The sequence below is a fragment of the Tinamus guttatus genome, unplaced genomic scaffold, assembly GCF_059628265.1.
Source record: "Tinamus guttatus ecotype Peru unplaced genomic scaffold, ASM5962826v1 Tinamus_guttatus_pri_ptg000155l, whole genome shotgun sequence".
Classification (NCBI taxonomy): Eukaryota; Metazoa; Chordata; class Aves; order Tinamiformes; family Tinamidae; genus Tinamus; species Tinamus guttatus.
In genome coordinates, this window is record NW_028288689.1 from 7,758,833 (window position 1) to 7,781,339 (window position 22,507).

Below are 22,507 nucleotides of genomic sequence, written 5' to 3' on the forward strand. Positions count from 1 at the left end.
ACCTAGCGACGGCGGGGGCGGCCCCGCGCCCCGACGGCCGCCCGCCCGCCCGCACCGCGACCGTCACCGTCACCGGGCTCGTGCTGCTGGAGAACAAAGACGCCGGCGCTGCCCCCCGAGCATCCCCTCCCCCCCCCGCCGAGCCGCCGGGGCGCCGCAACCCCTTCCCCTTCCCCTAGCGACAAGCCCTGGCAGGATCTCACCTGGCTGGGGCCTTGCAGGGTACCGGTAGCGGAGAGGAACGAATCAGTTTCCCTCGCTAGGGTGCCCGGGGCCGGACAAGGCCGCATGAAGGTGAAATCGCTCCTGTCGGAGCCGGGAGAGAAGCAGGTGCGGTAGCATTGGCTTTGCGAGTCGGTGGGTCGCAGGGTGACCTCCATGTACTTGAGTGTGCCGTCGGAGCTGAGCTGCAGCTTCGGGCTGGCTTGCTTGAAGAAGTCCCGGGACGGCGACTCGCTGAGCCAGCAGCAGCATGGCGAGCCGGTGGCACGGCCCCTGCGCCGCACACAGCGGGCGGCAAGGACGGTGAAGGTGGCAAGCGCCATGGTGCTCACGGCTGCCAGCGCGATGATGAGGTAGAGGGTCAGATCCGGCTTCTCTTTGGTCCCAGCCAGGAAATCCCGAGGCTTGTAGCTCTCCTCCGTGGCCGCTTCCTCCAGGACCACAGCGATGGTGACAGTGGTGGACAGCGGCGGGTCCCCGTTGTCCTGCACCAGGACGAGGACCTGCTGCGCTGCCACGTCAGTGTCGCGGAGGGCGCGCGCCGTGCGCACCTCCCCGGTGTAGGGGACCACGCGGAACAAGGAGGGCTCGGTGGACTGTGGCAGGAGGTGGTACGAGAGCCAGGCGTTGTGCCCAGCGTCCGCGTCCACCGCCGTCACTTTGGTGACGAGGTAGCCCGGCGGGGCAGACAGTGGCACCCTCTGGGGCGCCGGGACGTCGCTACCGCCGGCGGGGTGCAGCACGCGGGGAGGGTGGTCGTTCTGGTCCAGCACGAAGATGTAGACGGTAACGTTGGCGCGAAGCGGGGGGGACCCCGAGTCCCGCACGGCCACAGTGACCGGCAGGACCTGCACCAGCTCGAAGTCGAAGGTGCGCTGGGCGTACAGGTCGCCGCTGTCGGGGTCGATGTGGACGAAGGAAGAGGTGGGGGCGCCCTGAGTGTGGCCGCCCTCAATGGAGTAAACGAGCCGGGAATTGACCCCATCGTCGGGATCTGAGGCGGAGATGGTGCAGAGCAAGGAGCCCGGCGGGTTGTTCTCCAGAAGGAAGGTGTCGTAGGAGGCCTGGGAGAAGCGCGGCGCGTTGTCATTCACATCGGAGATGTTGAGGAGCAGCGTGAGCCTCGTGGTGAGGGCAGGGGAGCCGCCATCCCGGGCCACCAGCTCCACCGCGTACTGCGGGGTGATTTCTCGGTCCAGGCTCTCCCGGGTGACCAGTGAGTAGTGGTTCTGAAGGGAGCGGACGGCAAAAGGCACGTTGGGCGAAATCGCCAAGCTCACTTCCCCATTGGCGCCCGAGTCTCGGTCCCGCACGTTGAAGAGTCCCACGACGGTCTCCGGCGGGGTGTCCTCCGGCAGCGGGTTGAGCAGGGAGGTGAGAAGCACCTCTGGGGGGTTGTCGTTGGCGTCCTCCACTTCTACCTGGAGCACGCAGTGGCCCTCCATCTCCGGCATGCCGCCGTCGCGAGCTCGTACGTGGATCTCGTAGAAAGGCGATTCCTCGAAGTCCAGGGCACCGCTCACCCGCACGTCCCCGCTGTGGGGATCCAGGGTGAAAAGTCCTCGGACCGAGTCGGGGGTGTGCACCCCGAAGGAGTACTGCGTCTCCCCGTTGGGACCCTCATCGGGATCTGACGCGTTGAGTTGGAGGAGCAGAGCCCCTGTGGGCGTGTTCTCCGGCACTCGCACCTTGTATACGGTGCGGTCAAAGGAGGGCGCGTTGTCATTGCTGTCCAGGACCAGGATCGTTATTTGAGCCGTGCCCGAGAGGGCCGGGCTGCCCCCGTCCACGGCCGTCAGCACCAGCTGCAGTTCGGGCTGCTCCTCCCGGTCCAGTGTGCGCTCCAGCACCAGCTCCGGGAAGAGCTTTCCGTCCTTCAACTGCTTGACATCCAGGGAGAAGTGGGAGTTGGGACTCAGCCGGTAGGAGCCCACGGTGTTGGTACCCACGTCGGGGTCCTGCGCGCTCTCCAGGGGGAAGCGCGCAGCCGCGGTAGCGGACTCGGAGATGCGCAGCGTGCGGTGGGAGGTGGGGAAGCTCGGGGAGTTGTCGTTTAGGTCCAGGATCTCCACTTCGAGGCGGAAGAGCTCCAGAGGGTTCTCCGTCACCACCTGCACCGACAGCACGCAGCTGGCAGCGGCTCCGCACAGGCGCTCCCGATCTAGCTGCTCGCTCACCACCAGCGCGCCGCTCTCCAGGCGCACGGCGAAGTAGCGCAGACTCTCCTCCGAGCCCAGGCGCAGCCTGCGACCGGACAGCTCTTCCACCTTCAAGCCTAGGTCCTTGGCCACGTTCCCAACCACGGTCCCCACCTCCGACTCCTCAACCACCGAGTAGCGGATCTGCCCGGAGACCCAGCCCCAGCCGCAGAGCGAAAACAAACTCAGTACTTGCCATTTCCAAGTGGGTCGCTGGAGGCTGACACACACCATGTCCGCACGCGTTTGGCCTGGGTCCTGGCCCAGGACGCAGCAGGCGCAGGGGAAGGAGCTGCTAAAAATCCCCGGGTTTCTCTCCCTCGGCTAGGGAAGCGGCTCCGGGGCTTTGGCAGGCTGCGGCTCCCGTTGCCAGCCTCCGAGCGGAGGGGGTGGGCTGGGGGAGGGGAGCTGAATCAGAGCCCGGTGCCGGGGGAGCAGATCTCCCCGCTTCAGATCGGCTCCCGATTGGCGGCGAGCCCCGGCCCGGCTCGCCCAATGGCGAGCGCCCGCGAGCAGCGGGGAGCGGGGGCTCGAACCCGCCTCAGCGGGGCCGCCACCCCCGGACTTGCGCTCCGCCGCTCTGAGTCACTTGCTCCGGCAGCTCGTTTAGCAGCTCGTTCCCCCGCTCTCGGCGAAGCTGCGCGTCCTGGAAGCCGTCTGGGTACCAACCCTCCCTGTGCGCTCCCGCTCCCACGGCGGTGGCTTCGGATCTCACGCATGAACAAAGAGCAGCTGTAGTGACTGCGGGCCAGAGCACGTCTCATGCCCTATGAAAAGGTGCTTGTTAAAGCCCCGAGGCGCCAGGGACACGTCCCCCTCCCCTTTTCGCCCCCGCAGCGGATGCTTTGCCCTCACTACAGGATTGTCCTGTATCTTCTGCACCCAGTGCTATCTGTGGCCAGGAGCAGACCCCATCGAGAGACAGGGGAGTCCACACCAGCTCCACTTGGTGTGGGAGGAGACACGAGGTGGAGCAGCAGATATTGATGAGTTCTTCAGAGCTGTAGTGGAACTATTCACTGTACATGTCTGGCTGGACGCCACCTCCTTATCCTGGCACAAAGAACGGGTAAGGCTTCAGCATGCCCGGGTTGCTGCAGATACATGGAATCAGACAAAAACCCCACTAGATCATCACTAGCTCACAGCGTTAGATCAGGACATCAGACTGAGACAGGGGCCCAAGCCTCTCACTTGACAGACGCATAGGTCAAAATCCTGCCTCAGAGACAGCTCTAAAAGTGCTTTCCACAAGCAAAAGTTGTGGCCTTGGTCTCTGCATTTGCTAGCAGAGCAGTAAACTCATGCCCTCCCTCACCTCCAGCCCAGAGAATAGTGGCAAGCCCCCAGCACAGCTCAGGTCCCCGCAGAGTCCGTGCAAGGTCATGCCCTGAAGAGACCTGCCCTCAGAGTGCTCAGGGCAACACGACCTCCCCTTAGCTCCTGAAGGGTGACAAGTCGGTGGTCGTGCAGCACATGGGGATCGCTCCTCCCACACTCTATGTCTATCCTCACCACCCTGGCCCCCAAGGTACCTCAGGGGCATAGCTGAAAGAGGCTGGGGTCTCGCAAGTTGGGACCCTACCATGGACACAATCATTCTAGTCTTAGATGGAGATGGCACCTACACTCGGGGACCGTCTGCCCACTGCAAACTACCAGAAGTGCTGTCCTCGAGGGTCCCTCGGCCTCAGATCAGCCTCCTTGCCCTCCACCGCCGCTTCCCACCCCTACGAAGAGCCATGAAGTGGGAACTCTTTACTGCCAGTCAGAGAGAGACTGGGCTTACCTCCCCAAGGATGCTTTAGAATGGTGAAAAGTGCGGTCCAGCTCCTGCCTACTGCCCGTTGCAGAGGGAGGAGAAGCTCTTAAAGGGCCAGCTCGGGCAAACTCTGGAAGAGTGGATTCCCCCTCGTGCAAAAATAGACACACTATCTTGGACGTGCTTATGCCCCGAAGGTTTCCGGAGGTGCCACTAGCAGCAAGCCATTGCGGTAACTGCAGTTGTGGTCCACGTAGAGATGAGACTTTCCCCTGCCGCCCCGAGGGCTCCAGGGCCCGTCACAGACAGTCCCCCCGCAACGACGGAGATAGATAACGAGAGGACATCGCGGCCAGCGACACAGGGCCCTGCTCCCGTGGGAATTGATGTGGAGCAGGTGCGCCTCGCCAGAAGCCTCCTGCGAAGGCCACAGGGTCCGGGGGATCCGCTCACGGAATCATTTGCTCTCTGACTCAGTCGGTGGCTCGGTCACTGAGAGGCTGTGGCGAGCAGCGGACAGTTGCTTGGGTCCCCCACAAGCAAGCCGGGCCGGGGGGGGGGGGGGCAATGGTTGTGCCGTGGTCTGGTGTCCGGGATGGAAAAAGAGGTATCTCGTCCCATCTCACCCTGCGAAAAGGCTCCGGAGAAGCCGCTGAAGGGAACCTAGGACCCACAGGGGATTCTGCAAGGGATCTACAGGAATGATCAAGCAACTGCTCTCTGAATGGGGGATTTCGGCGCAAGGCAGTTCCAGAGACTGAACCACACTCTGGAGATGCCACCTGCCCTGCCCTGGGCCAGCACGGAGGCTGGGGACTGACAGGCAGTGTCGTCCCCGCCGCATTGCTGTCGGGAGTCCTGTAACGCGAAAAGAGACGTTTACTGGTTTGACACGATCCGTGAATCATCTTTCACCAGGAAGACCAAAAATCTGCGTCCCAGAGCCGGCGCAGCTGGGGCTCCGAGTTGCCGCCTGCCCGTTATCAGCTGCTTACAGACCCACCTGGGACCCACCCATCTCCATTCTCAAATCCGTTCTCAAAGCATTTAGTGTCCCCTCCCCGAGGCTCCCTGCCGGGACACTTCGCGGGAGGTGGGGGTGGGAGGGGGAAGGGAAGAGGGGGCGGGACATCCCCGTCCCCGTATGTAACACCACCGGCACAGGAGAAGGAAATTTGCTGCAGCAGCTGCCGCAGCCCGTTTTGGTCTGTGACAGATCGGAAGCGCAAGAGCGACGGAAGCGGAGAGCAGAGAGAGCATAAAATATTCCGGGAGGTTTCTGCCTCCTCCCGCGATCTGACCACTCCAGGCAGGCGTTACATGAAGCCCACGCCGCCCACGGCTCCCGCTGCGCATCGCTTCCTTCTGCTCCGAGGAGTAGGTCGTTTCTACACAGGGCCTCCCCCCAAGGGCAGGCATTACCAGCACCGTCAGCCTTGGAAACCTCCCGGATTTTCCCCTTCCGCCGGATCCAGCGCACGGTATCACCCCCGAGGATCGAAGCGTCCCCGTAGCTGAAAGCTCTCAAATCAATCTGCAAAATTCCCACGGGAAAGGGCGCACAGAAGCTACCTGCCACGCTCAAACGCTTTCCGACTGCGGTCTGATCAGTCGGGCGACAGTGTTCCTCAGCATACTGTTTGGGATGCTAAAGCAACGAGCAGGTGACGCGCTTATCTCCCTGCTCGGAGGCACGGAAAAGAAACTGAAACAAACAGGAGCCAAACGCGATGGCGGGAGGAGCTGCTCTGCTACCACTGCCTGCCAGACGGAGTGACCTTCGGAGTCCTTCGGCCTCGCGTGCAAACCACACCATAGGACGGGACGCCCCGGTCCTCTGCCAGGAGTCAGCGGCTCCCAAGACCTAGAGGCTCGGGGATGGCCGGGATCCGGCCTTGCTCTCACCACCACTTCCCCCGGCCCTCACCGGAGCGCGATGCTCACAGGCTGCCACCCTACCAGGCTCTCGCATCACATTTCGCCGAGGGAAACGTTAGCGTTCACGGTTAGCGATGGTTTGCAGGCGGTTTCAAACTAATCTCAGCCGCCTCCACTGGCTTCTCACTGCAACCAAACCCCAAACTTCCGTGAAAGATACGTGTTCGCTAAACCGAGTCAACACACGCGACGGATCCTGCTCCCCGTGTGCAAATTCCTTCGGATTTTGAGGCGGCTCATTTGAAGAAGAGCTTTTGAGCTACCACTAACGGCTCTGGAGACACTGCGAGACTCGATATTCCCCCCGAGTCTGACCCGCTAGCACGCGCATACAGTACAAACCAGTCACGGCCCGGCCCGGCCCGGCCCCGATGAGAGCCGGGAAGGCGGCTACATTACCTCGGCGGCCTTGGGGAGCCTGCTGGCGGTGCCCACGATCTGGTGGTACAGTCCCGGTTCTCCATTCCTCATGGTATTCTGGCGGCTCCCCAGGGGACTGGAAGTGAAGGGCTTTTTGCACAGCATATCGCTCTGGCGGGAGTCTGTGGTGAGATAAACCTGATGGTACAAGTTGGGCGGTGTGAAGCCACCCCGCACAGCATCGATGTGGTGGAAAGGCCCCGGCGTCCTGTACAGGGTGCTCCTGGAGTTGTTGAACAGCTCCTTCGACTGCCTCCATTTGTAGCACTTGAAAATACCCACGGACACTATGGTGATGAAGAAAGCCGCCGAGACTAAAATCACAGCCAGGATGAGATAGAAAGTCACATGCTTCCTAGGGTCGTGGGCGGGCGCCACATCCGTGAGGTCAATGAGCGCCTCTTTGACCATCTCATCCACTGAGATGGTGACGGTGACGCTGCTGGACAGCACGGGCTCCCCGTGGTCCTTCAGCAGGATGACCAGCGTGTGTTGGGGCGCCTCGTCTTCTCGGAGCTGTCGAGCTGTGAAGACCTCCCCGCTGTGCAGCCCAACCGAGAAGAGACTGGGGTCAGTGGCCTGCAGCAAGGTGTACGAGATCCAGGCGTTATACCCCAAGTCTGGATCCACCGCCACCACTTTGGTGACCATATGCCTGGCAGGAGTGCCTGGCGCCACCACGTCGCTGGAGTTGGGACGGGGATACAGCACAACTGGGGCGTTGTCGTTGAGGTCTGTGACAAACACACTGACCGACAGGTTGGTGGACAGGGGTAGAGAGCCACCATCCTGGACCTGCACCATCATGCTGAACTTCACCTGGTCCTCGTGGTCCAGGGAGGCAAGCAGATAGAGGGTGCCATTCTCATGGTTGATGGAGAAGAGGCGGCTCACTGCGGGGTCACCCTGAAGAAGGACATACGAGAGACGAGAGTTGGGTCCCAGGTCCGGGTCCGTGGCGCTTATGTTTAGGATAGGGATGCCAGCTTCGTTGTTCTCCGGCACATATACATCATAGTGGTCCTGGGGAGACTTGGGTGCATTGTCATTGACGTCTGACACCTGCACTAGGAGCTGTTTTACTGCAGACAAGGGCGGCGAGCCCAAGTCCCTGGCTGTGATGGTGATGTTGTACTTCGACGCTTCTTCGCGGTCCAGAGCCTCTTTGGTTTTCAACGTGTAGTAGCTTTTGAGGGAGGAGCTGAGAGTGAATGGGATTCCAGGAGAAATAAAGCAGTTCACCAGGCCGTTGTCTCCGGAGTCCAGGTCTGTTACGCTCAGCAGAGCTACGACCGTCCCCGGGGCGGCATCCTCGGGCACAGGGCTGTACACAGAGGTCACTGTCACCTCCGGAGCATTGTCGTTCACATCCACGACTTCCACCAGCACTTTGCAATGAGCTACGCCGGGAACGACGCCCTTGTCTTTAGCCTGTAAATAAATCTCGTACAGCTTCGTTTCCTCGTAGTCCAGCTGCCCCTTAACCTTCAGCTCTCCCGTGGCCGAGTCCAGTGTGAAGAGCTCCCTCACCTTTGCCAGCGTGTGGCTGCTGAAAGAGTAGATGATGTCTCCGTTGGGCCCATCATCCAGATCGTAAGCGCTGATCCTGGCCACCAGGGTGCCGCTGGGCGTGTTCTCCCTCACGCTCGCCTTGTAGGTGGAGTGGTTGAAGACCGGGGCGTTATCGTTGGCGTCCACAACGTCAATGTGGATCTGCACGCTGGCAGACCGCGGCGGGCTGCCTCCATCCAGCGCGGTCAGGACCAAGTGCAGTTCCCGCTGCTCCTCCCTATCCAGCTCCTTCTCTAGAACCAACTCCGCATGCTTGCTGCCATCTCCCCTCGTCTGCACATCCAGGACAAAATGCGGGTTGGCACTCAGCTGGTAAGTTTGCAAAGAGTTAATTCCCACATCGGGGTCTTGCGCGCTCTCTAGCGGGAAGCGCACCCCGGGCGCCACCGACTCGCTGATTTCCAGCCTCGCCTGGCTGCTCGGGAAAACTGGGTCGTTGTCATTGATATCCAGGATCTCTACGACGCCGCTGTACAGCTCCAGCGGGTTCTCCACCAAGACCTCAAAGCTCAAGGAGCAGGGAGACACGGCGCCGCAGAGCTCCTCCCGGTCTATCCGCTCGCTCACCAGCAGCGCGCCGCTCTTTAGATCCACCCTGAAGTACTTCTTACTGCCGCCGGACACGACCCGGAGCCGGCGATCCGGCAGCCGCCCGAGATCCAGCTTTAGGTCAGCTACCACATTTCCCACCGCGGAGCCTCTCCGCGCTTCCTCGGGAATCGCATAGCGGATCGCGGCGGAAGCCCAGTCGGAAACGCCGAGCAAAACCAAGAAACTCAGTACCTGCCCCGTCGTCACCCGGCGGCTCCTTGCAGCAACGCCTTTCATCGCACAGGACGGCAGCTCTCCCCGCCCGCGCCTCTGCGGTTTGCCCCCCCTCCACTAGAAATCCTCAGCTCGCCCCTTCATGCCGCTCCCCACAGCGCCCCGGGAACCGGCCGTGCGGCGGAGAGACGGGCATTGCTTTGTAGCACAGCAGTGACTCACTCCCAGGCTCTCTCTGAGGCTGTCTCTGCCTCATCCCGGCTCCGAGCTGGGACGGGCCGCCAGATCCCTGGCTTCATCATTGGCCGACAGCGGCACATAGAGTCCCGGCCAATAATTGCACGGAGCGCGCCCGGACAGCCCCGACGTGGGAAGCAGCCGGGTGCAGAGCACGGCAGCGAGCGCCGCACCGACTGACCCCAAGGTACCGGCAGGCGGGCAGAAATCGCAGCCCTGAGAGCAAAGCTGCCGGGTGACCTGCTGGCCCGGAGCAGACAGGGAGAACCTCCCCGCCGGGAACCAAGCTAACAATCCAGGATCGATCTGACAGGTGGGCTGCGCATGAGGGCAGGGACGCTTAGGAGTTAGCAGAGAAGATGATGCAAAAAGAAAACGTGGAGGGCAGAAAATAGAGGGGTACCCATGAAAAAAAAAAAAGAAAGAAAAAAATAAAAGAAAAGGAAAGAAAAGGAAAGAAAAGAAAAGGAAAACCTCTTTGGAGAAAGACAGCAGGAGCAAGAAAAGGAGGTGGAGGGGACGAGACGAGGCTGGCGGGGACAATGCACAGCAGGGCTTCAACACAGCATTGGCTCAACCTTTATGCCGTCTCCGGGTGTCAGGATCCTGAAGGATCCAGATCATCCCAGGTGCTCTTTCAGCCCTTCCTAACTTTTTATTTTATTTTAAATTTTCCTAATGAGCTATTTTGCCCACAGCAAACAACTATGCTCAAAGGGCGGCTTCTGCTGCAGTGTCGCAAAGAGCATCTCACCTCCTGCCCCCAATCATCATCACTTTCTCAGAGAAGATCTTTCTATCATAAATCGTCGAAAAAAGAGATACAAAGTTAAGTGTAAACGAGGCAGAAACACACGGCGCGGGCGAGGCAGAAGTAGATAGGGCTCTCTCCCTCTCCGGGCTCCTAGGATCTCCTTTTTGGTCTCTCTCTTTTCCTCACCATCTCTCCAGCTTTGTTGCTGATGCCTGTTTGCTTAGTCCAGGCACCTACTGGCTTCCCTGGTTTTGGGAGCTGAGTCTCACCAGCACATGGGAAAAAAACATCCCGCATATGGTCACTTATAGCCCTGGGATCATGGCGCCAGGAGCACCGAGTTGAGAAACAGCCAGCTCTAGCGCTGTCCGTCGTGCGATTCGGGTGGTTGCTGTCGACAACTTGTGATACCGCGTTTTTCCAACGGCACCAACGTACAAATGAATAAAATCACTGCAATTTCTGTCATCCAATGAACGATGCAAAATTGAAATTTTGGGAAGGGGACAATTGAACTTGATACGGGAACGCCAAGAGTTCTATCATAATCATAAGTTTAATAACGAACAAAAGAAGTTGGCTAGAGAAGAAAAATGATTCGAAATCAGCGTCTAGCTGTTCCCTCGTTTATCCAAGACAGGGAGGTAGCGCCTCGCAGAATTTTACTGGAAATATTGCAGCTGATTAACAGTTATCTCGCATCTTATCACATTTGACAGCATCGTAGAAAGGCTACAAATCACCCTTATCATTGTGAGATACACAGCACTGGCGAAGAAATAGGAAACTCGAGCCTAGACACGGTACAATCCTGCTAACTTCCATGAAATACTCAGGACAGACACTCAGAAACAAAATATTTCAGCGCTTATATGTATTCACCAACATAACATGGATCGGTTCAGACTTTCAACTCTACAGCTATTTCTTTTCCTACTTAATAACCAATGATGAAAATTAAATCATATTAACAGTACTTACTACTACTATATTCTTATCGACAGTTCGTAGAACTTGGAAGAAAAGAGGAAAAAAAAAACCCTGTATGCTTAAAAGTACTAAAATGCAATATTAGTAAACTAAAAAAAAAAAGTTTTTAAAAAATGTTCTGGATACATTTAAAAACTCACAGGAAGAGTGGGTGAAAGGTGCCTGTAAGTCACACTTACCTCAATCTATCCATTCTGGATCTTCTTTATAACAGACCATATCTTCAGACTCACCATCCTGAAATGAAGTTTCTTTTCTCATAAACCTCTACTCAGCAAAATTCAAGTTAATTTTCTCTCTTATATATGATCTCAGAATAAGACAACGCATAGTTCCATTCGAGCTACAGTCCAAAAAACCCTTCAAGCTTCTTCATTTAATTACGCTGAAATGAGATCTGAATCTTTTTACTTACCAGTCCCTGCTACTTTCTTAATACGTTTGTGTCTTCTCTAAATTCTATTAACAGATTTGTCTTTTCAACATGTTCATCGAAATTCTTAAATATCTGTTAAGAGCACACACAGGACAATAGCTCCAGAGCAACATGTTTCTGTACTGCCCACACGGAGTAGCAAGATGAGTACTAAGATGAGTAATAAAGTGAGTACTGAGAACAGTACGAGGATATCTGCATTCATAAAGGCACAGAAGATCCTATCTTCCCATCTCTCACACTTTGATTGATTTGGAGGGATCATCCTCTCTTTGCTCTTAAGGAAAGCCAGAAAGTTCAAGGTGATACCTCTCAGACCTCCTTAAAACGCCATTTGGAAGGGACAAGAGAAAAAGAAGAGGGAAGTAGCTAAGAAGTAGCTAAGAGTAAGGGCATCAGATTATATTCTGGAAGTTCAATAAAAATAGCAAATATAGCTCACAGACTTGCCATGGCTTCAGGTTAGTCAGTCTCGGAAACCTATGAACCTTCTTGCTCAGTTCCAAGTCAGGCATCAGTTCCAGCTCCCCAGTGAGGAGGACGAAGAATATGGAGGACAAATGTTAAATCACTAGTGTGCACGATGGGGACAGGATATGAGGAAAATAAAGCTGGAAGGGAAAATGGATGAAAGCGCCACAAAGATGCAGGCATTACTAAGTAAACAGACAGGAATAAATCTTAGGTCTATATCACTCGGGAGAGCCTGAGTCACTAAATGAAGAAAATATTAGAACGAGATAGTAGGTCTGTCTCAATTTTGGATCCTGGAGATTCTTTTCTAATCGCTCCCCTCAAAGCATACGCTAGCCAGTAAAAATAATTCCCGTAATAACTCATTCACCAGCCACAGAAATGCTACCAACATAACCGCGAGGCTCGCATGGGGGTTTGGAAAGGCAGAACAGAAAGTTCATGGAGAAGATAGACAGGTCTAAAAAAAAAAAAAAAAAAAAAAAAAAAAAAAAAAAAAAAAAAAAAGAAGACCACCAGCGACTTCACTTCCCCAGCGACTTCTCTTCCCGTCACACAGCTCTGCTCCTCATGCAGCCACCCTGATCTGAAGCAGGACGTTCGACCACAAACGCAGAAACCACAAAAGCAGAACACAAAGCACCGAGGCAAGGGCACTAAAGACAGCGTGAGATTAGGATGGAGTCAGACAAACGCTCGTCGCCCCATTAACAAGCACATTCACACCTCCTGTGGTGAATACATTGCTAAAAAAAGAGGCAGCACCTGTTCCACCTGCAGTACTACCAATCAAGCTCCAATAAATCTCTTCGGTGAAAAAAAAAAATCAAGAAATCTCACTTGCATTCACCCCACAGGCAGAAGCAGATGACCTCAGAAGACCTCGGGTACAGCGAAGGACACTTTACCCTTCCTGAAGCATATCGCGTCACGCAGCAATACGCCTATGGCGATACCTTCACAAGGTGGAAATACATGGACCTCAGGAAGTATAACTCTACCTTCTGCCATATTTACACACTAAGAATTTTTACTTTCCTTAGAATCCATGTGTTACATTCTTTTTCTTTTCAGAACACACTATAAAATTTATACAACTTTCTCTGTCATGTGACAGGATCTCCTCTTGAAGTCTGCAAGCAGAGCTACTCCCACGGCCAAACCCTCCCAAGCAAGACGACGCTCGTGTTCCCTAATGACCCGGAGGGCGTCGTGTTTCATTCCTGCAACAACTCACACAGCACACACCACCCCTCCCGCCCTCTCTCTACAGACTCCCGCGCTCAGCGGCATGAGGACACCCCGTCTCAGTGTACTCAACACACAGGGAAAACCAGGAAGCACCCTGAAATCTCACTCACACTCGCCCACCTCCCCCCCCCCCAAAAAAAAAGACCTCAGAAGACCACGCATACAGCGAGGATCCACCCTCCCCTCTTAATGAGGCTCAACGCTTCAAGCAGCTCTACTCCCAAGACCGGAGCCTCCCAAGGAAACCGACTCCCACGTTTCCTGATGACCCGGTGGGCGTTGCGTTTCACTTCCTGCAGCGAATCACGAGAAAAGCGGCCAGCCCATCCCACTGCAGCAGGGAAGAGAAAATGGCAGAAGCCGCCGAGCCAACCCAGCCCCAGAAAAACACAAAAAAAGAAGCATATTTGGTCCGAAGATAAGGGAGGGAAAAGAGAACAGTGTCCTCTTACATGCCTATTAATGCTGAAGATTATCAAAATTATAAATAAACGAACAAGGGTCATAACAGGATACGGAAAGCAGCGAGAAGAGGATAGTTTCGTCTTACAGACCTGCAGGGCGTCGGGGTCCGAGGGCGGCTCTGCCGGGGAGCGGCTGCTGCTGGCCGTGAGCATCGCGGGCGGGTCCCCCCCGGCGATGGGCAGCGGCGCCGGCAGCAACGCGCACTCGGCCACGGCGCGTGCCGGCGCCACGCACAGGTTGTAGGAGTAGGGCAAGGTGCCCTCGCAGAAGTCGGCCGGGAAGGCGGGGCCGGCCACGGAGAAGCGCTCGGCGCGCAGGCAGCGCAGCACGGCGGGCGGCCCGGCGCGGCGCACCCGCGCCGCCACGGCCAGCGCCACGCTCAGCACGAACAAGGCGCAGAGCAGCGCGAGCGCCAGCACCAGGTAGAACTGCAAGTCCGACGGCGACTCGGCGCCCGCCGCCCGCTCGCTCAGCGCCGGCAGCGCCTCCTGCAAGCTCTCGGCCAGCACCACGTGCAGCGTGGCCGTGGCCGACAGCGCCGGCTGCCCGTGGTCCTTCACCGCCACCACGAGGCGCTGCCTCGCCGCGTCCCGCTCCGACACGGCCCGCGCCGTGCGCACCTCGCCGCTGTGCAGCCCCACGCGGAACAGCGCCGGCTCCGTCGCCTGCACCAGCTCGTACGACAGCCACGCGTTGCGCCCCGAGTCCGCGTCCACCGCCACCACCTTGGACACCAGGTAGCCGGCCTCGGCCGAGCGCGGCACCACCTCGAAAGGGCCCGCCACGCCGCTCGACGAGCCCGGCGCGGCCGACGCCGGCCACAGCACCTGGGGCGCGTTGTCGTTGAGGTCCAGCACGAAGACGCGCACGGTGGCCGTGGAGCTCCGCGCCGGCGAGCCGCCGTCCTGCGCACGCACCTCCACGGCGAACTCGCGGCACTGCTCGTAGTCGAAGGAGCGCTGCGCGTACAGCGCGCCGCTCCGCGCCTCCACCGACACGTAGGGCGCCGCCGCTGCCGCCGCCTCGCCCGCGCTGCCGCCCACCAGCCAGTAGCTCACGCGCCCGTTGGCGCCCGCGTCCGCGTCGCGCGCCCGCACGCGCAGCACCGCCGCGCCCGCCAAGTTGTTCTCCGACACGTAGGCACTGTAGGCGGCTTCCTCGAACACCGGCGCGTTGTCGTTCACGTCCGACACGGACAGCGACAGCGCCGTGCGGCTCGACAGCGGCGGGCTGCCCCGGTCGCTGGCCACCACCGTCACGTTGTGCTCGGACGCGCGTTCCCTGTCCAGCGCGCTCGCCGTCACCACCTTGTACGAGCTGCCCGACGACGCCACGATCGACAGCGGCGACTCGCCCTCCAGCTCGCACCACACCTTCCCGTTGTCGCCTGAGTCCCGGTCTCGCACCTTAATGAGGGCCACCACGGTGCCGGGCGTGGAGTCCTCGGGAATCGTGCCCGCCACCGACAATATCGTTATCTCGGGCGCGTTGTCATTAACGTCCAGCACCTCCACTTCCACTTTGCAGTGCGCCGCCAGCCCACCCCCGTCTCTCGCCTCCACTAGCAGAGTGTAGCCCCGCGTGTCCTCAAAGTCCAGTGCTTCCTTCAACGTGATCATCCCGCTCTCCGCATGTAGATCGAAATGCCGAAGCACTTCGGCTGTCACTTTGTGGAAGCTGTAGGTGATACGTGCGTTGGTCCCGTCGTCGCTGTCAGAGGCTGAGACTTGTAGCACCGAGGCGCCCGGTGGCGCATTCTCGAGCAGTCTCTCCTGGTATCGGTCCTGCGCGAAAACGGGCGCGTTGTCGTTGGCGTCGGTGACGTTGATCCAGACCTGGGCGGTGCCGCTGCGACGCGGTTCTCCGCCATCCACCGCCGTCAGGACTAGGTGCAGGCTCTGCTCGCTCTCGCGGTCCAACGCACGACGCAGCACTAGCTCTGCGAACTTCTTTCCGTCCTGGTTCTCCTTCATCTCCACCTCGAAGTAGGCGTTAGCCTCCAGCTCGTAGCCCTGCAGGGTGTTCCGACCGACGTCCGGATCAATGGCATTTCCCAAGTGAAACCGAGCGCCAGGAGAAGTCAACTCGTTAATCTCGAAGTGGATATTATCTTGTAGGAAGTACGGGGAATTGTCATTGATGTCCTGGATGTCCACGTCAACGTGGAAAACGTTGAGCGGATTCTGCACCACCGCCTCCAGACTGACCGAGCAGGACGCCGAGTCGCCGCACATCTCCTCCCGGTCCAGACGCTCCTTCACGTACAGGTGACCCGTGTCCGCGCTCACCGCGAAGTAGTGCTTCTCCGAGCTGATCCGCAGCTGCCGTGCGGGCAGGTCTGCGGGGCTCAGTCCCAGGTCCCGCGCCAGCGGCCCCACCACGGCGCCGCTGCCCGTTTCCTCGGGAATCGCATAGCGCAGCCGCTCCGGCGCCGCCCGGCAGCCCCAGGAGAGCAGCCAAGCGCACAGCAGCACTTCCCCGGCTCCCATTGAATGCTTCTGCCCGTGTCCCCTTTCCATTTTCAGCAGTCCGCACTGTGCTCCGTCCTCCCGCCTCTGCCGTTAGGTCGCTGTCCCCGCGGCACTCGCGCGAGTCCAGCGCGGGCCGGAGATCCCGGTGCCGCTTCGGACGCGGAGATCTCCGCTTCGTGATCTCCTTTGAGCTGCACCGTGCCTGCCTTTAATACTCGCTAAATATCCTGGTGCTGGATGAGAACAGTGGACGACCAGACTCGCTCGCCCCCTCTGTCTCCGGCCGCTAGGTTCTCCTCGCCGTCTCAGCGGCAGTTTCTTCTGCCCGTGCCGGTGCCGCCCGCCCGGTGCTCTGCGGGCGAACAGCTGCCTCGCCGGGGGCTGCGGCGGCTCCGGCTCCGACTGCGGCGCTGCTTCGCATCAGGCAGCAGCGGCACCCGGAGTCTCCGCGTAGCCACTGCAGCCGCACTGTCATCAGTGGGATCTGAAACGGCTCCCTCAGCTCCCCGGAGCGCGACGGAGACGGGCTGCTATGTGGATATGAATTTCGCCTCTGGCTTTCGCGAGTATTCTTCTCCACTGGGAATGGAAGGTCAACCCACTTGGGCCACGAAAAAGTCTTGATGGGGAACGTGTAACGGAACTGTGAAGGAGCACACCAGCGCACAAGCTGAGTACAGGTAAGTTCAGGCAAATGCATGGTACCGCATATATTGACTCCATCTGATATCTTCTGAGAGTATCTGCCAAGTATTGAGAGTAGAATTCCCCAGTTCTTTTACTTTTAGGAGATCTGGAAAGATGAGATCCCAAAATACTTTGGTAGATCAGCTACTGTAGCAAAGGATTATCAAATCCCCCACGTGTATGCATTTCTATCAGGCTATTCTTCATTAAACTCTTATTGTATATGCCCATTACAGTGATAGAAATTCTGTGTTTTAGGAGAACATGGTAAGTTATTTTTGTCCAAAACAGCAGGACAAGCATATGGTCCAGTATTACGAACTATGGAAGTATGAACAAGTTCTGGCAATAATGGAGAGCACCCATCCCTTTGGAAGCCTCACAAAATTGTTTCTCTTAGTAAACAGACTAAGAAAAGAAATATAACATAGATGAACAACATAAATCTATCCATGTATTTCCTATTCCCAAGGTATCCCATTGCCAATGCGTTATTCCACGAATCGTACTCTCTGGTAGTGGCCGGTCCACTAAAACCAGCAAATCCAAGTAAAGGAAGGAACTAGCAGAAACAAGGCCAAGGAAACTCCCAAGCTCAGAAAATCTTCTAAGGCAGGCGACAGCTTGAGTAAGGAGTAGTTTAAAGAAGACAACCACAGAAACAAATTCTGCAACAAGAAACCACAGAACATATAAGCAGTTGGGTGGACTGAAGAATGGAAAGGAGAAAGTAAGACATTATTCAGAAAAGAGACTTTTTTGTAGTATTTTTTTTTGTATTATGATAATACCACCTGTATTGTTAGCTAAAGATCATGAAAGGAATATAAGAAGAGGATGTCTCGCACTGCAGACGGGGCCTAAGGGCTCCTGGTAATGGTATCTTTATTGAATATGAGAGGGAAAGTAATTGCCTTCTTGACAAGATCGCTAGGGCATTCACTGAATTCTCATTCCTTCCTCTTTTGACCCCCATATCATCCCAAAGGAAGATGCTACAATACTATTAGGCACACGAATACACATGGCATTCAAACGTTATTGATCACATCAGCACTGAAAAGCTGGATACATGCAGAGGGTGACAGCATGACAGCATTCCCATGGAGAGGCAAGGGTTCAGAAAACCTCCCTAACTTTGCACCATAAATTACATATAACCACAGAAAAAGACACAAAAAGGCACCAGAAATTGAATCTGATGAAACCTTTGGAAAATGAGGGAGATACATCAGAATTCTTCTGCACCTTCTCAGTGTTGGCCACCTCCAGAAACAGACACTGTCATCAATTGATTCACATCCTACAATGGCTTGAAGAGGTGCCAGAGGAAACACTGCATTCAAGCGTTATTGGTGACATCTACACTGTAAAGCTGAAGATCACAGCATGATATTTGAAGGCCTTATGACAATGAGAGAGATGCAGTGCAGTTCTCATCGTCTTTGGTGCCCAAAAGCAGGCGCAGCAAACACTCAGTTAAAACTCTACAAAGGAAGTTAGACAAAGATGTTGCCATGACTGAAGAGATGCCAGTACCCATAAGAACAAAGATGTTATTCTGTACTCTTGTTATGATGTCAAGTCCTCCACATGTCTTTTAGAACCATGCACCATCGTGCTTTCTCACAATGCACGTATACTTTCAAGACCCAAGGATAGGCTGCCTCTTGTAAGCATACAGTTATTTATCTCCACTCAGAAGGCATTGTAATACCTTCGGAAGAGCACATCGTGATTCATTGCTTAAGTCAAGTGTTGCCTGTGTCATATGCACGTACATTTTACAACTTCAAAATTTAGCAAGCAGTCATTTACTTCTTCAGCCTCTTATGGAATCAACAGCATGGCGCATACATTTCTCCCAAAGCAGGATTCCGAGAAGACAACCAGAAGACAAAGGCACACGTAGGAACAGTATCCCAAGCGAGTTACAAGTACCTCCACTTTGAAAATCCATATCGCATTCCAGCACAGGTCTGACACATCCTTATACAGTCCTGTACTGTGCCTAAGTGCCCGCAGTCCTGTTCTCCCCACAAGAAATCATTCCCTTCTATGCCTCCTTAGTGAAGACTACATGTGACTGTAGCCTGGACATATATACCCTGGAGAGACCAAAATCAGAAGACTGCGTCTGTATCAGCAACATAAGCTACTGATTTCTGGAAACAAAGCTGCACATCGTTCTGTCCTGAGACGGACAGAAACTCACTCTGTGCACACGCTTTTATGCATCATTAAGGTCTTCCTCAACAACAAATATTCATATTCTACCTCAGGCTGATCAAGAAACACAAGAAGGCCGCATATCCTTATGGAGCACATCTTTACACAAATTCATACTCTGCTTAAATGTCTGCAGTCCTAATTTCCCTACAATGATTACATCCGTTTTAAACAGTTAGCATCCAAATAAAAGGTTGTGCTCCAAGAGGAGGATGATAACATCAGTGAGCGATTGACACTCTTTAACAGGCAATATATATAATGAGCTGCTCACAAAGAAAACACCGCTAAAAGCACATTTACATTTCTGAGAGTGCAAGTGCACTGCAAGTGCTTTCATTGCCATGTACTGATCTGACTTTTGGCCTTACCTATGCCAAAAGTAAGAGAGTTTCATTCATTCATTCAGAGACATTGTTAGCCATTCTAGGCATGTACGTTTCTACAGATGGTTATAAAACATTACACAGTTATTACTTGAAGACACAGGCCTCAGAGGCCTGTCACCACCCTTAAGTATGTGAATAAGAGAATATTCTTATGCCTGGCATGCAGCCTTGGCAGAAGTAATGAAAATAAAACATTCAGTCTTCAGGTGACCCACCTACCTCCTTCCGGATTCTTTATGCAGTCTCTTCTTGCACTGCCTACACATGCTTTCATTGCCATGTGACAGCCTGACTTTTGGCCCCCACTTATACCACTAGCAAGAGCATTTCATTCAGAGGCATGTTTTGAAAACATATGTACAATAAAGTCGTACTATTAGACATTGAAGGCAGGTACGAAAACTGCTTCTGCTGGCATGTCTTTGTAACAGAAAAGCCATTATCCGGCACAAGGAGGGCCTAAATACCAACCATGGCAAAAAAAAAAGTTGGCTAATGTCAGAAACATCCAGAGCTGTAGAAAACATACCAGGCAGAAATGATTCATAGTAATAATAACAACGAACCTACCATATGGTAAGGACATGAGGATCAATCCTTGGCGACTCTCTACTCCCTAATAGAGCCATATCTACAGGAAGTCTCGACGAAGAGTGAAGAAGTCATCCATCACGGAAGGAAAACACCATGAAAAATAGGGCTACTTTTAATGGGAACGGGAAATGGGGAAAAAAAAAAATGTTCCAATTATGTGCAACTAAGGCAAAACTTGCTTTGTCCAGCTCTATTTGGAGACAGTCTCATCCATCTAAACACATGTTCTGAAAAAGGTGGAACACTGGTCTTTCCAATACAAAGGTAAAGTTATGTCTATCCTCAGTACCCAGCATTCAGATGAAGAGGTGAATCACATACAAAAGATGGTTACCAGAGTAATACTGTAGCACAGGTTCCTCAAAGAAACAGCTCAAGAAAAACGCCATTAAAAACATGAGGAAGATTCATTTAAAAGAAAAAAAGCATTTACATTTCAGAGTTCCACACCATCGGCAGTGTTTCAAACATAAATTATTTCATCAGTAGGAAACATGGGAGAAATCAGCCTGGAAGAGGCGACACAAGGAGCAGACTATGCAAAACTAACACACGCGACCCACGCACCATGCCAACCCTACAAAAAAACCCACATCAAAACATTTATAATGTATGAAATTGTCTATGATCCTCAAAAAGGTCAGGTAAATAGTATCCAAACAGCCGCAGCATGTAACATTCCTCTCCATGATACACTAGCATGAACACTTACACACAAAAGAGGTACATTTTTATCCTGCACACACCGTTATGACGAGTCATACACATCTAAAGCATAGGAATGATGCAAGCCTGAGTATATGCAGTCTTGGGTCGCCAAACTACCTACTTAAAGACAATCTTTAAGATACTGCTTAAGGAATAACAGGTGATATTTACCAAAAAAAAAAAAAACACGCAACTTACCTGAACACAGCAATTGCTCAGAGCAATTATGACAATAAAAATATTATTAAACTGAAAATACACTGCCATCTCGTGCATTCCACGGCGTCACCAACACTCAAAACAAACGGAAAGACAAACCAAGAACCGAAGAGGATCTGCTGCACCTGAGTAAGAGACTATGTCTATGCTTGCCAAGAAACACAGGCGCAGATAGGAAAGCCCCGTGTTAACAAAGGCAGCAAGGCAGCAAAGGAGAGCAATAGCGCGGGCGGCAGGACTCACCAGCAGGGCATCAGCCACATTTGAGACCTGCCCTAAAAAAGCTACAAAATAAGAAAAACAGGAACATATATCTTGCATTCATAAGATAACATATTTTTAGAGCAGCGTAAATTATCTCATAAAGATCTTCCTCACCAACAAATGCTCACACTGTACTTCAGGCGGATCAAGACACGCAAGAGAATCATCTGCCCACAGGAATATATCTTAACACGCTACCTAAATGCCTGCAGCCGCACTACCCCCCGTACTGACTACATCCCTTTTAAACGGTTAGAGTCCAAACAAAAGGGCGTGCTCTAAGTGGAGGCTGATAACATCAGTGAGCGATTGACACTCTTTAACAGGCAATACACTTAATGAGCCGCTCACAGAGAAAACACCGCTAAAAGCACATTTACATTTCTGAGAGTGACGCACCGTCTTCGAAGGGAAATTTGATGGGCAAGAGAGACCTTGGAAGCAATCGCGGCCATACCCTCGGCCACAGCTCTACCTCCGCTTGTTACTGCACGGTAACTCGGCAGAGAAAGCGAGGAGGAGGAAATCAGAGGAAGCAGAAACCCTCAAGAAGGACTTAAGGAATGGGGACGACGGAGCAAAGGAGCAGTGGGAAAGTCTCTCTGTCAGGACTCACCAGGAGGGCGTCTCCGCTGTCGCCGCGGGCGCTCGAGGGCTCTTCGGGCAGCAGCAGCGGCGCGCCTTTGTCGGGCGGCGGCGCGGCCGGGAGGGTGTTGCAGCAGCTGCCGCCCGGACAGCCGAGCTGGCTCTTGCGCGAGTCGGCGGTGAGCGAGACGTCGTGCGCGTAGGAGTGCAGGAAGGCGCGTACGCCGTCGATGCCCACGAAGTGCGAGGCCGGCACGGCGCGCAAGGCCCCGCTGCCCGCGGCCAGCAGGCGGGAGCGGCGCCACTGGCGTAGGCGCAGGGTCAGCAGCGCCAGCAGGAAGGCCACCAAGAGGCAGCCCACGGCCGCCACGGCCACCACGAGCCAGCGCGTCACGCTGCCGCCCGCCTCGCCCTCGTCGTCGTCGCCCGGCCCCGCCGCGCCGCCCGCCTCCCACAGCAGCTCGGCCACGCTCTCGGCCAGCACCAGCATCAGCGTGGCCGTGGCCGACAGCGCCGGCTGCCCGTGGTCCTTCACCAGCACCACGAGGCTGTGGCGCAGCGCGTCGCGCGCCAGCGGGAAGCGCGCCGTGCGCACCTCGCCGCTGTGCAGCCCCACGCGGAACAGCCCCGGCTCCGTCGCCTTGGCCAGCTCGTACGACAGCCACGCGTTCTGCCCCGAGTCCGCGTCCACCGCCACCACCTTGGCCACCAGCGCCCCGGGCTCCGCCGAGCGCGGCGCCAGCTCCACGCCCGTCCAGCCCGCGCCCGGCGACGCCGCCGGCGGGTACAGCACCTGCGGCGCGTTGTCGTTCTCGTCCACGATCAAGAGCCGCACCGACACGTTGCTGCTCAGCGCCGGCGCGCCGCCGTCCTCCGC

General features: G+C 55.4%; 2 protein-coding genes and 1 pseudogene across 4 annotated transcripts in view; all 3 read right to left on the minus strand.

Annotated features, from left to right (window-relative positions):
- The window catches only part of LOC104574978 (protocadherin gamma-B4-like), a 77,210-nt gene that overhangs the window by 28,699 nt on the left and 26,004 nt on the right, over positions 1-22,507 (minus strand). The window contains exon 1 of one of the 3 annotated variants that reach the window (XM_088522676.1): positions 8,896-9,237. The exons of the other annotated variants lie outside the window; for them this stretch is intronic. Coding sequence (XP_088378802.1) covers positions 8,896-8,940 — 45 coding nt within the window. The 5' untranslated portion in view covers positions 8,941-9,237. Of the gene's footprint in view, positions 1-8,895; positions 9,238-22,507 lie in introns of those variants that run through there. 3 annotated transcript variants of the gene reach the window in all.
- LOC104574976 (uncharacterized) lies at positions 3-8,889 on the minus strand (the record flags this gene model as incomplete). The annotated part of the gene is made up of 4 exons (XM_088522698.1): positions 3-2,744; positions 2,986-3,161; positions 5,605-5,716; positions 6,520-8,889. Coding segments are annotated over 4 exons (5,400 nt in total), but the record flags the coding sequence as incomplete, so codon positions are not given.
- Positions 13,166-15,973, minus strand: LOC148595054 (protocadherin gamma-B5 pseudogene; annotated as a pseudogene).